Raw genomic sequence first — 15,776 nt, forward strand, 5'->3', positions numbered from 1 at the left:
TAAAACTGTCATTTGTACAAAATATGATTCTTTACAAAGAGGAAGTCAAAGAGAACATGGAGAAAAGCCATTAAAACTAATAAGAGCATTCTCTTAAGTTTTCTGACCGTATGGAAAGCATACTAAAATCAATGGTGTTTTTATATCCCAACCAGAAGCAATAAAAAAGTGTAATAGAAAAAGTAGAGTTTAGAGCAGCAACACAAATCATAGGATACATAAAACTATATGTAATACAAATGTATAGGACCTTTATAGAGGAATGATAACATGGTATTGAAGGACATGCAAGAAGACCTGAATAAATGGACAGCCGTATTGTGTTCATTGACGGAAAGGCTCAATATTACTAATATGACAACATATTTTTCAAATTAATCTGTAAGTTCAACGTAATTCCAATCAAGACCTTAACAGGGTATGTTATGGAACTTGACAAGCTAATACTAAACTAAATTTAGGATAGTCATTTGCCAAGAATAGCAAAGAAAATTTTGAAAAACTGTAAGAAAAGAAGACTTGCTGCACTAGATATCATGACTCATTAAAACTAGAGTAATCACAACCCTTGTTTTTTTCCCTACAAACATGCTTCACCCACAGTTCTTCACTCAAGCCAATCATCTTAGAGTCACCCTTGACTCTCTTTCAAACCCTGCTTCCAATCTGTCAGGAAAGGAAATCCTTTGGCTCTATCTTCAAAAATATATCCAAAATCTGATGATGACTGCCTCTGCTACCACCTGGTCTAAACTACCATTCTCTTGTACTTGGATTACAGCAGTCATTTCCTAACCATTCCCTGCTTCTGTGCTTGGTTCACTCCAGTCACTTCTCAGCAGAGGACAGCCAGAGTGATCCTTGTAAAACATAAGATGCTGGTAAAACACGGCATTCCCTCTTCTGCTCAAAACTCAACAGTGGCCATCCATGTCACTCAGTGTAAAATCCATAGTCCTTACAGTAGCCTACAAGGCCCCACACAATCTGGCTTACCTGATTTATGTTCCACTACTTCCTGTGCTCACTTCACTCAAGCCACATGACTTCTTTCCTGCCCCTTAAACATAGCGGGCATGTTCTTGGTGCCTTTGTAATGGCTGTTTCCTCTGCCTGAAATACTCCATACCCTGGATATCTGAGTGGGTGACTGCCTTCAAGTCTTTGTTTGAAGTTGCCACCTCTTTGAGGCCCACCCTGAACGCCTTATTTCATATTGTGTCCTCCCTAGCACTCCTGATTCCTCTGATCCTGCTCTACTTTTCTTTTTTTTTTTAAATAGCTCTTTACATTTCCTAACTTGCTCGATCATCTACTTATTTATTATTTTTATTGTTTATTATCTGTCTTTTTCCACTAGAGTGTAAGCACTGTAAGTGGGTAGGATCTGTTTTGTTCACTCATGTATCCTAAGTGCCTAGAGCACTTCGTGGAACATAGTAGGCAATGGATATATATATTTGTGGAATAAACTAATGAAGAACAGTAGGTTATTGGTGTAGGAACAGGCAAATGAATGGAAGGTAATAGCCCAGAAATGGGAATGCTTGAGATGACATTAAAGATAAGTGGGGAAAAATGGATTGTTTAATAAATAATAATTTATTTTTGACACTTGATTATATAGAAAAAAATTGAATCCCTACTTATATCCTACATAAAGAATTTCAAGGTGAATCAGCAACATAAAATGAACAAAACTTTAAAATTTCTGAAAATATACTATATAAGTTTAGTGTATGGAAAGAATTTTTATGCATGATACACACACACACACACAAACAAATTATAAAGGAAAAGATAGAGAAATTTAGCCACAATTAAAATTTAAAACATCTGTATGAAAATAGGCATTATAAGTGAAGTTAAAAGGCAGATCTGACACAAGATGGTATCTGCAAACAAAATTGACAAAAAAAATTAGTATTCAGAATATATAAAAACTCCAACAAATCAGTAGGGGAAAAATATAACAGCCTAAGAGAAAAGTGGACAAAAGCAATGTACAAAAGAGCAAACATGAATGTCCAACATGAAAAGATGTCAGCTTTACTGGGGTAATTACCCAAGTATATGTTAAAACCACAATGAAATATGATTTTTAAACCCATCTGGTTGGCAAATATTTATATCACTTCTAACACCAAATGCTTGCAAGGCTCTGGCCCAACATAGATCTCCATTTCTGCTTGTGGGTTTGTTCTGCCTGGCAAGCTTTTTGCCTGTTTGTCGCTGGGCACAAGGACCCAGAGTACCTAGAAAACAACTGCAGCCTATAATTCAGTGGATTCTTGCTATGACTCCTGATGAAAGTTTAGAGTTTGGGGGACCAGGATGTCTAACTCTGCGGAGCCAAGAGTTGTGGGGACAGGAGTACAAAGTCCCCCAGTGGTCATTGGGAATGATAGTGAGTAGAGCCAATTCTGTTTTCACACCTTGTTTTTCTAATGCATGCATTCATCTTTTGGGGGACATGGTGCCCCAGTATCTTTGGGGTCTTTTTTTCAGTGCATACTCAGAATTCTGAAAGATAGTACCCTGCCCTCCATAAAGTATTGTCTCTAAACTGGGGCTGCAGCTGTGTCTGGGCTGTTCTGGTGCTCTATCAGGATGGCAGCTTCTGGGTGATGTGGTATATCAGAAGGTAGATGGAGACTGTAGTCATGGGTTTGTTGCTGCATCTTCTATACTGTAAACCTGGTTCTTTGGTCTGATGCAGTGTTATGTGGGACAGTAGCTGGCCGAGATTCTGAAGGCAGAGAAAGTGAAACCCATACTTGGAATATGTGTCTGTTACTGTGAGAACAGACCATCAGCTCTTTCAGTGTTTCCCCCTTGCCACCTAGTGTTTGATTGGTCCCCTTGAGGAATGGTACTATATAATGTGCTTGGAGACTATCTCTGTTGCTGGCAGGTTGGACATCGGTGGTGGCAATAATGGGTAAGATTTGGAGGGCACACATTTGTGTGCCCTCCATCTTTGTCACTATGGCCACTTTGTTCCTGTACCCATCATGCCAGGACTAGGTGGCCAGTGAAACAGGCTGACTGATCTCCACCAGCCAGTCATTTTGTCAGCTTTGTGTTTAGTGCCCGTTTCTTGTTGGATGCTTTCTGCCTGGCGTTAACATTAATATGTGATGCAAATACCTTCATACTGCATAGTCACTCCAATATGTGCATCTGCATACTTTTACCTTAGATTTCCTTATTTGCAGTCTTTCAGGATTTTTTTTTTGTTTTGTTTTTGTTTGTTTCTGGATTCTCACTAGCCAGGCAAGTCATTTGCTACTGCCTATGAGTTTACATATGTTCTAAACTTGGGCTACTTTTCCTTACATATGAAGTGGATAACTGGTGCACTTCTTGAAGGTCACCAGTTGGGAAGATTTTCCTTTACCATTATGTTTTGTGGCCACTCCTCAGTGAGACCACAGTGTAACTACTGTGCATTGTTGACTTGCATCTATACACAGTAAGCCAACCATTCATAACCAAAAATCCCCACCTTTTTCTTGTTCTTCAGCTGCTTGTATAGAATCTCCATTCAGCTATACATGTAAACTAAGGGAGTGGTGTTGGTGTAATCTTGGTGGATGCTGTAGAGGTCTGGCTACCTATTCATGCAGCTTATGCCCTATGGTTCAGCTAGTGTATAATTCTAGATGTATATCTCCTATCTTATGATGGATTATTGCTGCACTCTATTGACCTTATGATTTGGTAGGTCTGACAGTACTTAGATTTTAATGGGCAGTTTCAGCCACATGGTTTCTTGATGTCCCATAGCTGGACTCTCTCAGCAAGCATCACTAATACCCAGGTTATGGTGTTGAAATCCCTTTCATCATTTAAAGAAATCAGGCTTCTTAGAGAAATATACCTGATTCCAGGTATGAGGTAGGAAATATACAAGATGAGCCTGGAACATCTTGTAATACCAAATAGCAAGGAAGTAATAGGAGACTATGGAGGATGTTTCAAAGGAACTCAGGAAGCAATTTGAAGAGGCTCTTTCTGGCCAAAGATATGTCAAGTGGAGCTTACATGAGAGAAGTGATTGAAATGGTGAAACATATAAAATATGTTTAAATAAATGAGTTTATAATGATATTTTAAAAACAAATTGGTCAGCCTTGGAATGGGCAAGTTCATCATCTTAAAGACTGCTAAGTAAATAGATATAATCAAATATTTATTTTCCCTTTCTTTTTATGAACTGAACCACTGAGTAACAAAAAGTAGTTGAGAAGAAGCTTCTCATTATTAAGATTTTTCAACTAATAAATGTAAAAGAAGTGATAGAAGATCACCATTTTGCAACTCTCAGGGAATTAACACATCTAAGCGTTGAGTATAAATGGTTGCTAATATCACAAAATGAGAGACAACTAGATATTAGATGCTTCATGATCAAAGAACATAGAAACCAGTCTGTAAAGACTGGAAAAAGTGTGTGCTCCTTTAAATGCACAGACACCAATGCAAGGCTACATGAATTATGAAGAATCAGGCAAATATGACAGCACCAGAGGAAACTAATAAAGCTCTAACTGCAAATGGAGATCTATAATTTGCCTGACAAAGAATCAAAATAATCATCATAAAGAAATTGAATGAAATGCAAGAGAACATAGATAGAAAACTAAATGAATTCAGGAAAACAGTACATGAACAAAATGAGAAGTTTAATAAAGAAATAAAGCCATTAAAAAGAACTAACCAGAAATCCTGGAGCTGAAGAATACAATGACAGAACTGGGAAATTCAGTAGAGAGCTTCAGTAACAGATTTGTTTATGAAGAAGAAAGAATCAGCAAACTCAAAGACAGATCAGTTGGAATAGCCAGCTAGAGGAACAAAAAGAAAAAAGAGTGAAGGAAACCTATGTGAATTATGGGATGCACTCAAGCGAATGACCATTTGTATCATGGGAGTCCCAGAAGAAGATAGAAAGGGCCAGAAAGATTAAAGAAATAATTGCTGAAAACTTCCCAAATCTTGGGAAAGATATGGACATCCAAGTACAGAAAGCTCAAAGGACTGCAAGCAGATTAACCTAAGGAAGATTACTCTGAGACACATTATAATTAAAATATTAAAATTCAAAGACAAGGAGAGAATTTTGGAAAGCAGCAAGAGAAAAATGACTCATTACATATAAGGGAATCCCCATTAGGCTATGAGTGGACTTTTCTGTAGAAACCTTGTAGACCAATAGGCAGTGGGATGGTATATTCAAAGTGCTGAAAGAAAAAAAAATCAACCAAGAACACCATACCAAGTAATACTGTCCTTCAGAAATGAAGAAGAAATAAAGGCATTTCCAAACAAACAAAAGCTGAGGGAGTTCATTACTATTAGATTTGCCTTACAAGAAATGCTAAGGGGAGTTCTTTAAATTGAAATGAAAGTATACTAAATAACAATATGAAAACATATGAAAGTATAAAACTTGACTGGTAAAGGTAAATATATAGAAAAATGCAGAATCTAATACAGCAATGGAGGTATGTAAACTGCTTTAACTCTAGTATATAAGTTAAAAAATAATGAAAATATAGCTATAATAATTTATTAACAGGTGCACAATATAAAAACTGTGACATCAAAAAGTGAGTATGAGGGGAGGAGAAATAAAGTGCAGAGTTTTTGAATGTGATGTAAAGTAAGTTATTATATAAGAGACCACTATGCAAAATTATATGGCAACAAATTAGATAACAGAAGAAATGCATAAACTCCTAGAAACATATAGCCTACCATGAAGAATAGAAAACCTGAACAAATCAATGGGACTAAGGAGATTGAGGCAATAATCAAAAATCTTCCAACAAAAAAAGCCCAGGACTATTTGGCTTCACTGGTGAATTCTACCAAACATTAAAGAAGAATTAATGCTGGTCCTTCTCAAATTCTCCCAAAAAACTGAAGAGGAAAGAATGCTCCAAAACTCATTTTATGAGGACAGCATTACCCTGATACTGAAGCCAGATAAGGATGCTACAAGACAATTACAGGCCAGCATCCCTGAAGAATATAAATGCAAAAATTCTCAACAAAATATTAGCAAGCCAAAACTCAAAAGCATATTAAAAGGATCATGCACTATGATCAAGTGGGATTTATCCCTAGGATGCAAGGATGGGTCAGCATATGTAAAACAATAAATGTGATACATCATATTAATGGAATGAAGGATAAAAATCATATGACTCAAAGATGCAGAAAAACTGTTTGCCAAAACTCAGCACCCTTTCATGACAAACACTCTCAACAAATTTAAGAAGATGTAGAGGGAACATACCTCAACATAATAAAGGCCTTATATGACAGACCCATAGCTAACATTATACTCAATGGTGAAAAAGCCGAAAGCTTTTCTGCTCAGATCAGAAACAAGAAAAAGTGCTCACTCTCAAAAGTCCTATTTAACATAGTGCTGGAAGTTTTAGCCAGAGTAATTAGCCAAGAAAAAGAAATAAAAGGCATCCTATCAGAAAGGAAGAAGTAAAATTTTCTCTGTCTGAAGATGGTATTATCTTATATGGAAAAAGCTCTAAAACTTCACCAAAACCAAAAAACTGTTAGAACTAATCAATGAATTCAGTAAAATTTCAGTATACAAAATCAACACCCAAAAATCAGTTGCATTTCTGTACACTAACACTGAAATATCTGAAAGAGAAATGAAAATAATCCCACTCACAATGACATCAAAACCAATAAAATACATAGGAATAAATTTACCTGAGGAAGTGGAGTAATCTGTGCACCAAAAACTATAAGATATTGATGAAAGAAATTGAAGAAGACAAACAGAAATGGAAAGATATTCCATGTTCATGAATTGGAAGAATTAATATTGTTAAAATGTCCGTACTCCCTAAAGCCATCTATAGATTTAATGCAATCCCATATCAAACTTAATATCAAAATTCCAGTGACATTTTTCACAGAAATAGAAAAACAATACAAAATTTGTATGGCACCACAAAATACCTCAAATAGCCAAAGCAGTTCTGAGAAAGAAGAACAAAGCTTTAAGCATCACACTTTATGATTTCAAATTATACTACAAAGCTATGGTAATCAAAACAGTAGGGTACTGCCATAAAAACAGACACATAGACCAATGGAATAGAATAGAGAGCCCAGAAATAAACTCACACATATATGGTTAACTAATAATTGATAATTGAGCCAAGAATACTCAAGGGGAAAAGATAGTCTTTTACATAAATGATGTTGAGAAAAGTGGATATTTACATACAGAAGAGTGAAACTGGACCCCTATCTTACACCACTCACAAAAAATAACTTGAAATGGATTGAAGTCTTGAACGTTGAGACCTGAAATCATAAAACTTTTAGAAGAAAACAGAGAAAAAGCTCCTTGACATTGGTCTTGACAATGATACTTTGGATATGACACCAAAAACACAAGCAACAAAAACAAAATCAAATGAGTGGGAATACATCAAAATACGAAGCTTCTGCACAGCAGCAGAAACAGCAGAATGAAGAGACAGTGGAATGGAGGAAATAATTGCAAACCATGTATCAGATAAAGGGTTCATATCCAAAATATACAAGGAGCTCCTACAACTCAATACCCAAAAAATCCCCCAAAATTTGATTGAAAATGAAGACATTTTTCCAAAGAAGGCATACAAATGGCCAACAGGTACCTAAAAAGACACTCAACATCATTAATGACCAGGAAAATGCAAATCAAAACCACAGTTAGGTATCACCTCACACCTGTTGGAATGGCTGTTACCAAAAAGACAAAAGACCACAGGTGTTGCTAGGATGTGGAGGAAAGGGAACCCTAGTGTGCTGTTGATAGGAATGTGAAGTGGCACAGTCATTATGGAAAATAGTATGGAGATTTTTCAAAAATTAAAAATAGAACTACCATATGATCCAGTGTCTTCTGGGTATATATCTAAAGGAAATGAAATCACTATCATGGAGAGATATGTACACCCCCGTGTTCATTCCAACATTATTCACAGTAACCAAGACATGGGAAATAACCTAAGTGTTCTTTGACAGATTAGATGAAGATGATGTGGTCTGTATACAGTGGAACACTATTTGGCCATAAAAAAATGAGGAAATCCTGCCATTTGTAGCAACATGGATAGACCTTGAGGGCATTATGCTAAGTGAAATTGGCCAGACTGAGAAAGACAAATGCCATCTGATCTCACTAATGTTGGAATCTTAAAAATAAAAAAGCCAAATTCATACAAAGGAGAGTAGAATGGTGGTTTCTGGGGGTTGGGGAGGTAGGAGTAATGGGTTGATGTTGGTCAAAGGGTACAAACTTCTGTTTATAAGATGGATAAGTTCTGGGGATCTAATATACATTGTGATTACTATAGTTAATAATACTGTATACTTGAAAGTCAGTAGTAAATCTTAAATGTTTTTACTATAAAAAATAAATTGTAATTATGTGAGGTGATGGATGTGTTAACTAAACTTATTGTTGTAACTATTCATTTTTTATATATGCCAAATCATGTTGTGTACCTTAACTTGCCCAATGTCATAGATCAATTATATCTCAATAAAGCTGGAAAAAATTTTTTTAAAAGTTTCATTAAAAAGAACATAGTATCACCTATAGTTTTGCCAAAGGTTGAAATCTGAGTCTGTTCAAGGTTCTGGGTCCAGCAAATTTGCAGGAAATACCAAGGATAGAGGAACAAGTTGAACTGTGCCATGAGAATGCAATTGGCAAAATCTACATTGTGGGAAGCTCTGCAGGTCAGTGACTCTTGTTTTCTTCAGTGGATAAATCAGAAGGAAAAGAATGGAGAGGGAACCTGTTGATTAAAAGAACTTAAGGCCAGATGAATGGATAAAGAAGATGTGGTGTGTATATATATATATATATATATATATATATATATATATATATATATATACATACAATGGAATATTATGCAGCTGTCAAAAAGAATGAAATCTTGCCATTTGCAACAATGTGGATGGAACTGGAGGGTATTATGCTGAGCGAAATAAGTCAATCAGAGAAAGACATGTATCATATGACCTCACTGATATGAGGAATTCTTAATCTCAGAAAACAAACTGAGGGTTGCTGGAGTGGTTGGGGGTGGGAGGGATGGGGTGACTGGGTGATAGACATTGGGGAGGGTATGTGCTATGGTGAGTGCTGTGAATTGTGCAAGACTGTTGGATCACAGATCTGTACCTCTGAAGCAAATAATACATTATATGTTAAAAAAAAAAAAAAGAAGAAGAAGAAGATAGCAGGAGGGAAAGAATGAAGGGGGGGAAATCGGAGGGGGAGATGAACCATGAGAGATGATGAACTCTGAAAAACAAACTGAGGGTTCTAGAGGGGAGGGGGGTGGGGGGATGGGTTAACCTGGTGATGGGTATTAAAGAGGGCACGTTCTGCATGGAGCACTGGGTGTTATGCACAAACAGTGAATCATGGGACCCTACATCAAAAACAAATGATGTAATGTATGGTGATTAACATAACATAATAAAAAAAAGAACTTAGGCCACATCAAATTTAAAAAAAAATGAGCACAACTGAACAATTGTATCAGGATGGACACCTCGAGTGATAAACATAAAGAGACAGAAGGAAGTGATTTCTGTAAAGATCAGAGAGTGGTTACTTTTAGGGGAGGAAGGGAGTTGTGATTGGGGTGTGATACAAGGAGGAGTTCTGAGGGGGATGGGAAATTTCTGTTTCTTTTTTTTTTTAAAGATTTTATTTATTTATTCATGAGCGACAGAGGTGGGGGGAGAGAGAGAGAGAGAAAGAAAGAGAAGCAGAGGGAGAAGCAGGTTCGCAAGGAGCAGGGAGCCCGATGCGGGACTCGATCCCAGGACCCTGGGATCATGACCTGAGCCGAAGGCTTAACCATCTGAGCCACCCAGGCGCCCAAAATTTCCATTTCTTGACCCGGCTGGTAGTTATAAGGATGTTTGCCTAATAATAATGCGTTGAGGTATGCATCTGTTCTGTGTGTGGCTTTTCTGTACCTGTGTTTTACTTTATAATAAACAGTTAAAAATATAAAATATTTAATTAGTTATTTACTTAACTTTTTTAGGGAGACAGTGTGCAAGAAGGGGGGCACCTGGGGGCAGGGGGAGAGGGAGAAAGAGAATCCCAAGCAGGTTCCACACCCAGTGCAGAGCCTGATGTCGGGCTCAATCTCATGACCCTGAGATCATGACCTGAGCCGAAATCAAGAGTCGGACAGTCAACCAACTGAGCCACCCAGGTGCCCCCCAAGATATAAAAATACCTTAAAATAATAATGCATACTATATCTTTTTTAATATATATATTTGATGATGTTTATGTTTTTTACTAGATTGTTGTAAATTCTGAGAAATTCTGTCATAAACTTGTTTTCTTTGTTTAAGCACATACATGCGCGTGCGCGCGCACACACACACACACACACACACACACACACACACACTCAAAATCAAATAATAGAATGCTTAGGTTATACTGGAAGCCACTAGATGAAACATCTGATTGCTTCAAGGAGGAGTTTTATTCTTACAACAACCCTTATTCCAAGTTAAGTACCTCTCCAGAAATTTTGACATTGATTACACACCAGGTCCCCAAAGCATTATTTTCAGCCATGCATGACCTCCCCTGGAGGCCTGTGCCCAGCTGGAGCGGGGTCACCCTCCCTCTAACAGGGGTCTTTTCTTGATCCCTATTAAACATCAAAAGGGGATTAAATAACTTGCAGCAAATATTTTGTTTGGTCTGGCCAAGATCCATTTTAAGTGTTATAACTCTATATAGCATGAGGCTATAGTGAAGATATAAAGTCTGGGGCCATCAGGGTGAGACTGGACACAATGGTCAGGTTAGGCTGGCTGCTAAAATGGCCCATCATGTACCTTGTGCATAGAATGCTGAAAGCTTGAAGTACCCTTTGGTACCATCAATGTTAGTTGTTGTGCGGGAAAGAAGTATTTTATTCAGTGAACCTCACAGACTTCTGAATGTCAGGGGCTAGAGTGCCTTCAGTTGACACTGCACAACTCCTGGGTGCTGTTTGCGGCCTTTTATGCTCAGTAATGCTGCCCACCTCACTTTTTACTTATCCTTCTCCAGAGATTCACTGTCATCATTCCTGCAGTGGTTTATTTTATGTGTCAACTTGACATGGCTGAGGGATGCCCAGATAGCCATTTCCAGATGTGTCTGTGAGGATGTTTTGGAAAGAGATCAGCATTTGAATTGGTAGATTGAGGAAAGATCACCCTCACCAATGTCGGTGGGCATCCTCCAATCTGTCAAGGATCCAGTTAGAATAAAATGCCAGAAGGGTGAATTTACTCTTTGAGCTGGGACATCCATCTTTTCCTGCCCTTGTACATCAGTGATGCTGACTATGCAGCCTTCAGACTTGGATGGGGACTTACATCACGGGCTCCCCTGGTTCTCAGGCCTTTGAGTTTGGACCGGGGTTATAGTACCAGCTTTCCTGGGTCCCTGGCTTGCAGACCATCATGGACTTCTCAGCTTCTACAACTGCAGGAGCTAATTCTCCTAATAAATTTCTCTCCATATATCCTATTGGTCTGTTTCTCTGGAAAACCTTGACTAATACAATTCCCTGATCCCAGAAATGCAATGAAGTAAAATTAATAGCGAATTCTTGTTCCAAAGATTTGAGAATAGTACATTTTTATAAATACTCAGTAAGTATTTAGCTATATTCACTAGCAGCAAACAACTCACTTGTAAACAGGAAGAATGGTATCTTGCACTTGTAACTCAAACAATGCATATGGTTATGCTTTTCTTTGACTCTTTTTTTAAAAATATACATTTTTCATTTTTAAAGTAATATGAATCTATTACAGACACACTTGAAAAATGAAAAAATTCCTGTATTCTCACCACTATAAAACAATCATAGTTATAACTTTGTATATTTCCTTCTCATCTATTTCGGGATGGATATTTTTTTCATAATTTTAATAAGAACATGCATATACTTGTGTTTTTTTCCTTTTAAATTTAGCCTTAGTTAATTATGATATAATCATATACATATTTCCATGTTGCATTGTTATCACAACAGTAATTTTTTTACTACATGAATTTTTGTCATATGGCTCTATCCTATTTTTTAACTGTTAATCTATTTTTGGTCAATATATTTCCCCTCACACTTGAGCAAATATATTTTTGTATAATCTATATCATTATGCACATTACATCCTGGTTATTACTGTTCTGAATTTTAGAATATTAACAAGTGTCAAGAATTTCAATAAACTTCCATCTAATTTTTCTTTCAGTTCTGTCATCAAGTCTAACAAATCCAGTGATTGTAGAAGTAGGAGGCATATATTAATTTGCCAACTGTTGTTCTTCCCAAGATCTTAATTATATATGACTTAATAAAGCTGTATAAAACTTGAGCAAGGCAGTAATCTTACTTACATCTAGAAGTTGGTCACAGAATAGCAATTGTGGACAGTTTAGAAACTCATGGTAGAAAGCGAGGGTTCTTTATTTGGAGCCCAGGAAGATGTAATGCTACATTTTTGAAGTGTGTAAGTATGTGCATTTTTGAGAGCTAGGTCTTGGTTCTCACCATATGTTCCAAAAGAATCCAATAACTACTGATATGAGCACAATGTTTGCTAGTTGGATGGAATGCTATTTTTGTGAGTTCCTTTGTGTATTTATTGTTGTCTCTTTCTCTGCCTTCCCCCTTCTCTGTTTCCTCAGTCATTATATTTAGTAATAGAACTTACCCTTTGGTGAGCAGTGATTTATCACATCAAAGTTTATAATGACTTAAACTTTTTTGAAGAAACTGAACACATTATGTGAAATTGTTAATTGAAAACTGCATCAATCTGTGTTGATTTTGGGATGTTTTCCCATTTAAGTCAGTAAGTTAGTGTTACCTTTCTTTGTTGGAATTTTTTTCAAAAGCATGACCAGGATGCTGATCATTAAATAAATTTATGCTTTTAATGCAAGTTATTATGTTTTAACAAGTCCATAATGAATTGAGTGTTGAAATCATTCATCAAATGCAATTATCTTTTTACTGTGTTATTTGGAAAGGTATACTTTACTAACTTCATTAAAATTTGAGGCTAAGTTTTTGCACAACTAAAGCAAAGATACAGTCTATGCAAAGAACCTTAAATAAAATTATTTGAGGTGTTAAAAATTCTTCTAAATTAATTCTTTTCTTCTTGATTTTTAACATGTTTCTTTTTAATTTGAGTATAGTTGACACACAATGTTACATTAGTTTTAGGTGTACAGCATAGTGGTTCAACAGGTTTATGCATTATGCTGTGTTCACCACAAGTGTAGCTACCATCTGTTCAGATACAACGCTATTACAGTATCATTGCCTATATTCCTTATGCTGTGCCTTTTATTCCTGTGACTTACTCATTCCATAACTGGAAGCCTGTAACTCCTACTCTCTCTCACCTATTTTGCCCATCCTCCAACTGCTTCTCCCTGGCAACCATTAGTTCTCTGAATTTATAGGTCTGATTCTGCTTTTTGTTGTTTGTTCATTTCTTGTTGTTGTTATTAGTTTTTTGATTCAACTTATGAGTGAAATCACATGGTGTTAGTCTTTCTGAGTCTGACTTACTTCACGTAGCATAATACCCCCTAGGTACATTCATTTTGTCTCACATGGCATGATCTCATCCTTTTTTGTGGTTGCATGATATTCCAGTGTGTGTGTGCATGTGCATGTGTGTGTTTGTGTGTGTCTGTGTACCACATCTTCCTTATCCATCATCTATTGATGGACACTTAGGTTGCCTCCATGAAACTGTCCTTCTTCAAAGGATAAATCTTAGTTAATTTTGATTACCAAATGACACGAATAACTTCTCTTTTCTATTAAAACAGGGCTTCTAGTATGCAATGATTGCTTTTGACAAAGGATTAATCAGTGTCTTATCTTTTTCTTAGGAATGGGCTGTTTCTGGGGAGCTGAGAGGAAATTCTGGACCATGAAAGGAGTATATTCAACTCAAGTTGGTTATGCAGGAGGCTACACTCCCAATCCTACTTATAAAGAAGTCTGTTCAGGTAGGAAGAATTTGCTCCAACTTCTATTATAAGGAGCAACAAAGGGCTTGTCTCTGCTGGCAGGTGACGGGATCTTTAAAATGCAAATATAATTTTTTGTGTTGCCTTAGTCTTTTCTTTCCCATTTCTATAAGTATACTTGTTGATCTCTCACTTTATGTTTTTATTTTATTTTTTAAAGATTTGTTTATTTCAGAGAGAGTGCGTTCATGTGCAAGCAGCGGGAGGGGCAGAGGGCGAGGGAGAGAATCTCAAGCAGACTCCTGGCTGAGGTGCAGACCTTGACACGGGGCTTGATCCCATGAACCTGAGATCATGGTCCGAGACAAAACCAAGAGTCAGACACTCAATCGACTGAGCCACCCAGGCTCCCCCTCTCACTTTATATTTTTAGAAGATAATAGATTTCCTATGGAATGTATCATTTAGCTTTTGCTGCAGAATAATCGCTGCAAAATTTAATTCTAAAGCAATCACTCATTAGCTTATGATTACGTGGGTCAGCAATTTGGACTGCTCTCATCTTGGTGGTTCTTCTGCTGGTCTCGTCTGGGCTCACTCATGCTACTCCAGTCAACTGGTAGGCTGCCTGGGGAGAAGTTGGTCTCGGATGACTTCACTCATAGGTCTGCATTTGGTGCTGGCTGTCCCTTTTTGTTGGCTGGGGTAGAGGGAATGATGCACCATGTCTTCAGCACACCAGCCTGGGCAAATTCACATGGTGGTGGGTGCAGAGATCCTGGGAGTAGCAAGAGAGGATAAGCCCCATTCTGCTAGCACTTTTCAAGTTTCTGTTTATATCACATTTACTAGTGTCCCACTGGCCAAAGCAAGTCACATGGTCTAGCCCAGAGTCAACGTAGGAGGGCTCCCCCAAAGGCAGGTATATAGAGGGATGTAAAGACCACAGTGGTCTACTATATGGGAAAAACGTCACATGCTGTAATTGTTTCTCTGTGGGTAAGACATTCAAATCTAGTCTATAATGAAGGGATTGGCAAACTGTGGCTTGCAGGCTAAATCCTACCCACTGCCAGGTTATATAAATAAAGTCTTATAGAAACCCAGCCATACCCATTTATTTATATATTATCTGTGAATGCTTTCATGGCACAATGGCACAGTTGAGTGGATATGACAGAGATGGTATGGCCTGCAAAACTTAAAACATTTATGAGTTAGCCCTTTACAGAAAAATATTTGGCTACCAGGATAGGGAGATGCCCCCATGGCAAATTCTAGCTCAGATACCAGACAACCCTGCTGGATCTGTTTTTTGTTCTGGCTTCAAGGATTTCCTTTACTTCTCTGCCAGCTCACATAGTACTTAAAACATAGTGTTTTCTCTTTTAAATACTTTTTTTTTTCATTTTTCAAATAAGAATGGTATATATTGAAGATGTATGACGTGATGTTTTGATATACAGAGTGAAATGATTACTAATAGTCAAGCTAATTAACATACCCATCTCCTCACATACTTTTTTTTTTTTTGTGGCAAGAGTGCCTGTGATCTACTCTCTTAGCAGATTTCAAGAGAACAATACAGTATTATTAACTACCATCACCGTGCTGTACGTCAGCTCTCTAGAACTAATTCATCCTCCATAACAGAAAGTTTGTATCTTTTGACCAACAGTTCCCTGCTTCCTTC

General features: G+C 37.2%; 1 protein-coding gene across 2 annotated transcripts in view; it reads left to right on the plus strand.

Moving 5' to 3' along the window:
- Positions 1–15,776, plus strand: part of MSRA (methionine sulfoxide reductase A) — a 440,787-nt gene that overhangs the window by 200,222 nt on the left and 224,789 nt on the right. For both annotated transcript variants that reach the window (XM_028114363.2, XM_028114362.2), the window contains one exon: positions 14,003–14,122. In XM_028114363.2, the coding sequence (XP_027970164.1) occupies positions 14,003–14,122 (120 nt within the window). The remainder of the gene's footprint in view (positions 1–14,002; positions 14,123–15,776) is intronic.

The sequence above is a fragment of the Eumetopias jubatus genome, unplaced genomic scaffold, assembly GCF_037043125.1.
Source record: "Eumetopias jubatus isolate StellerSeaLion01/CBP00866 unplaced genomic scaffold, mEumJub1_p1.0 scaffold_2, whole genome shotgun sequence".
Classification (NCBI taxonomy): Eukaryota; Metazoa; Chordata; class Mammalia; order Carnivora; family Otariidae; genus Eumetopias; species Eumetopias jubatus.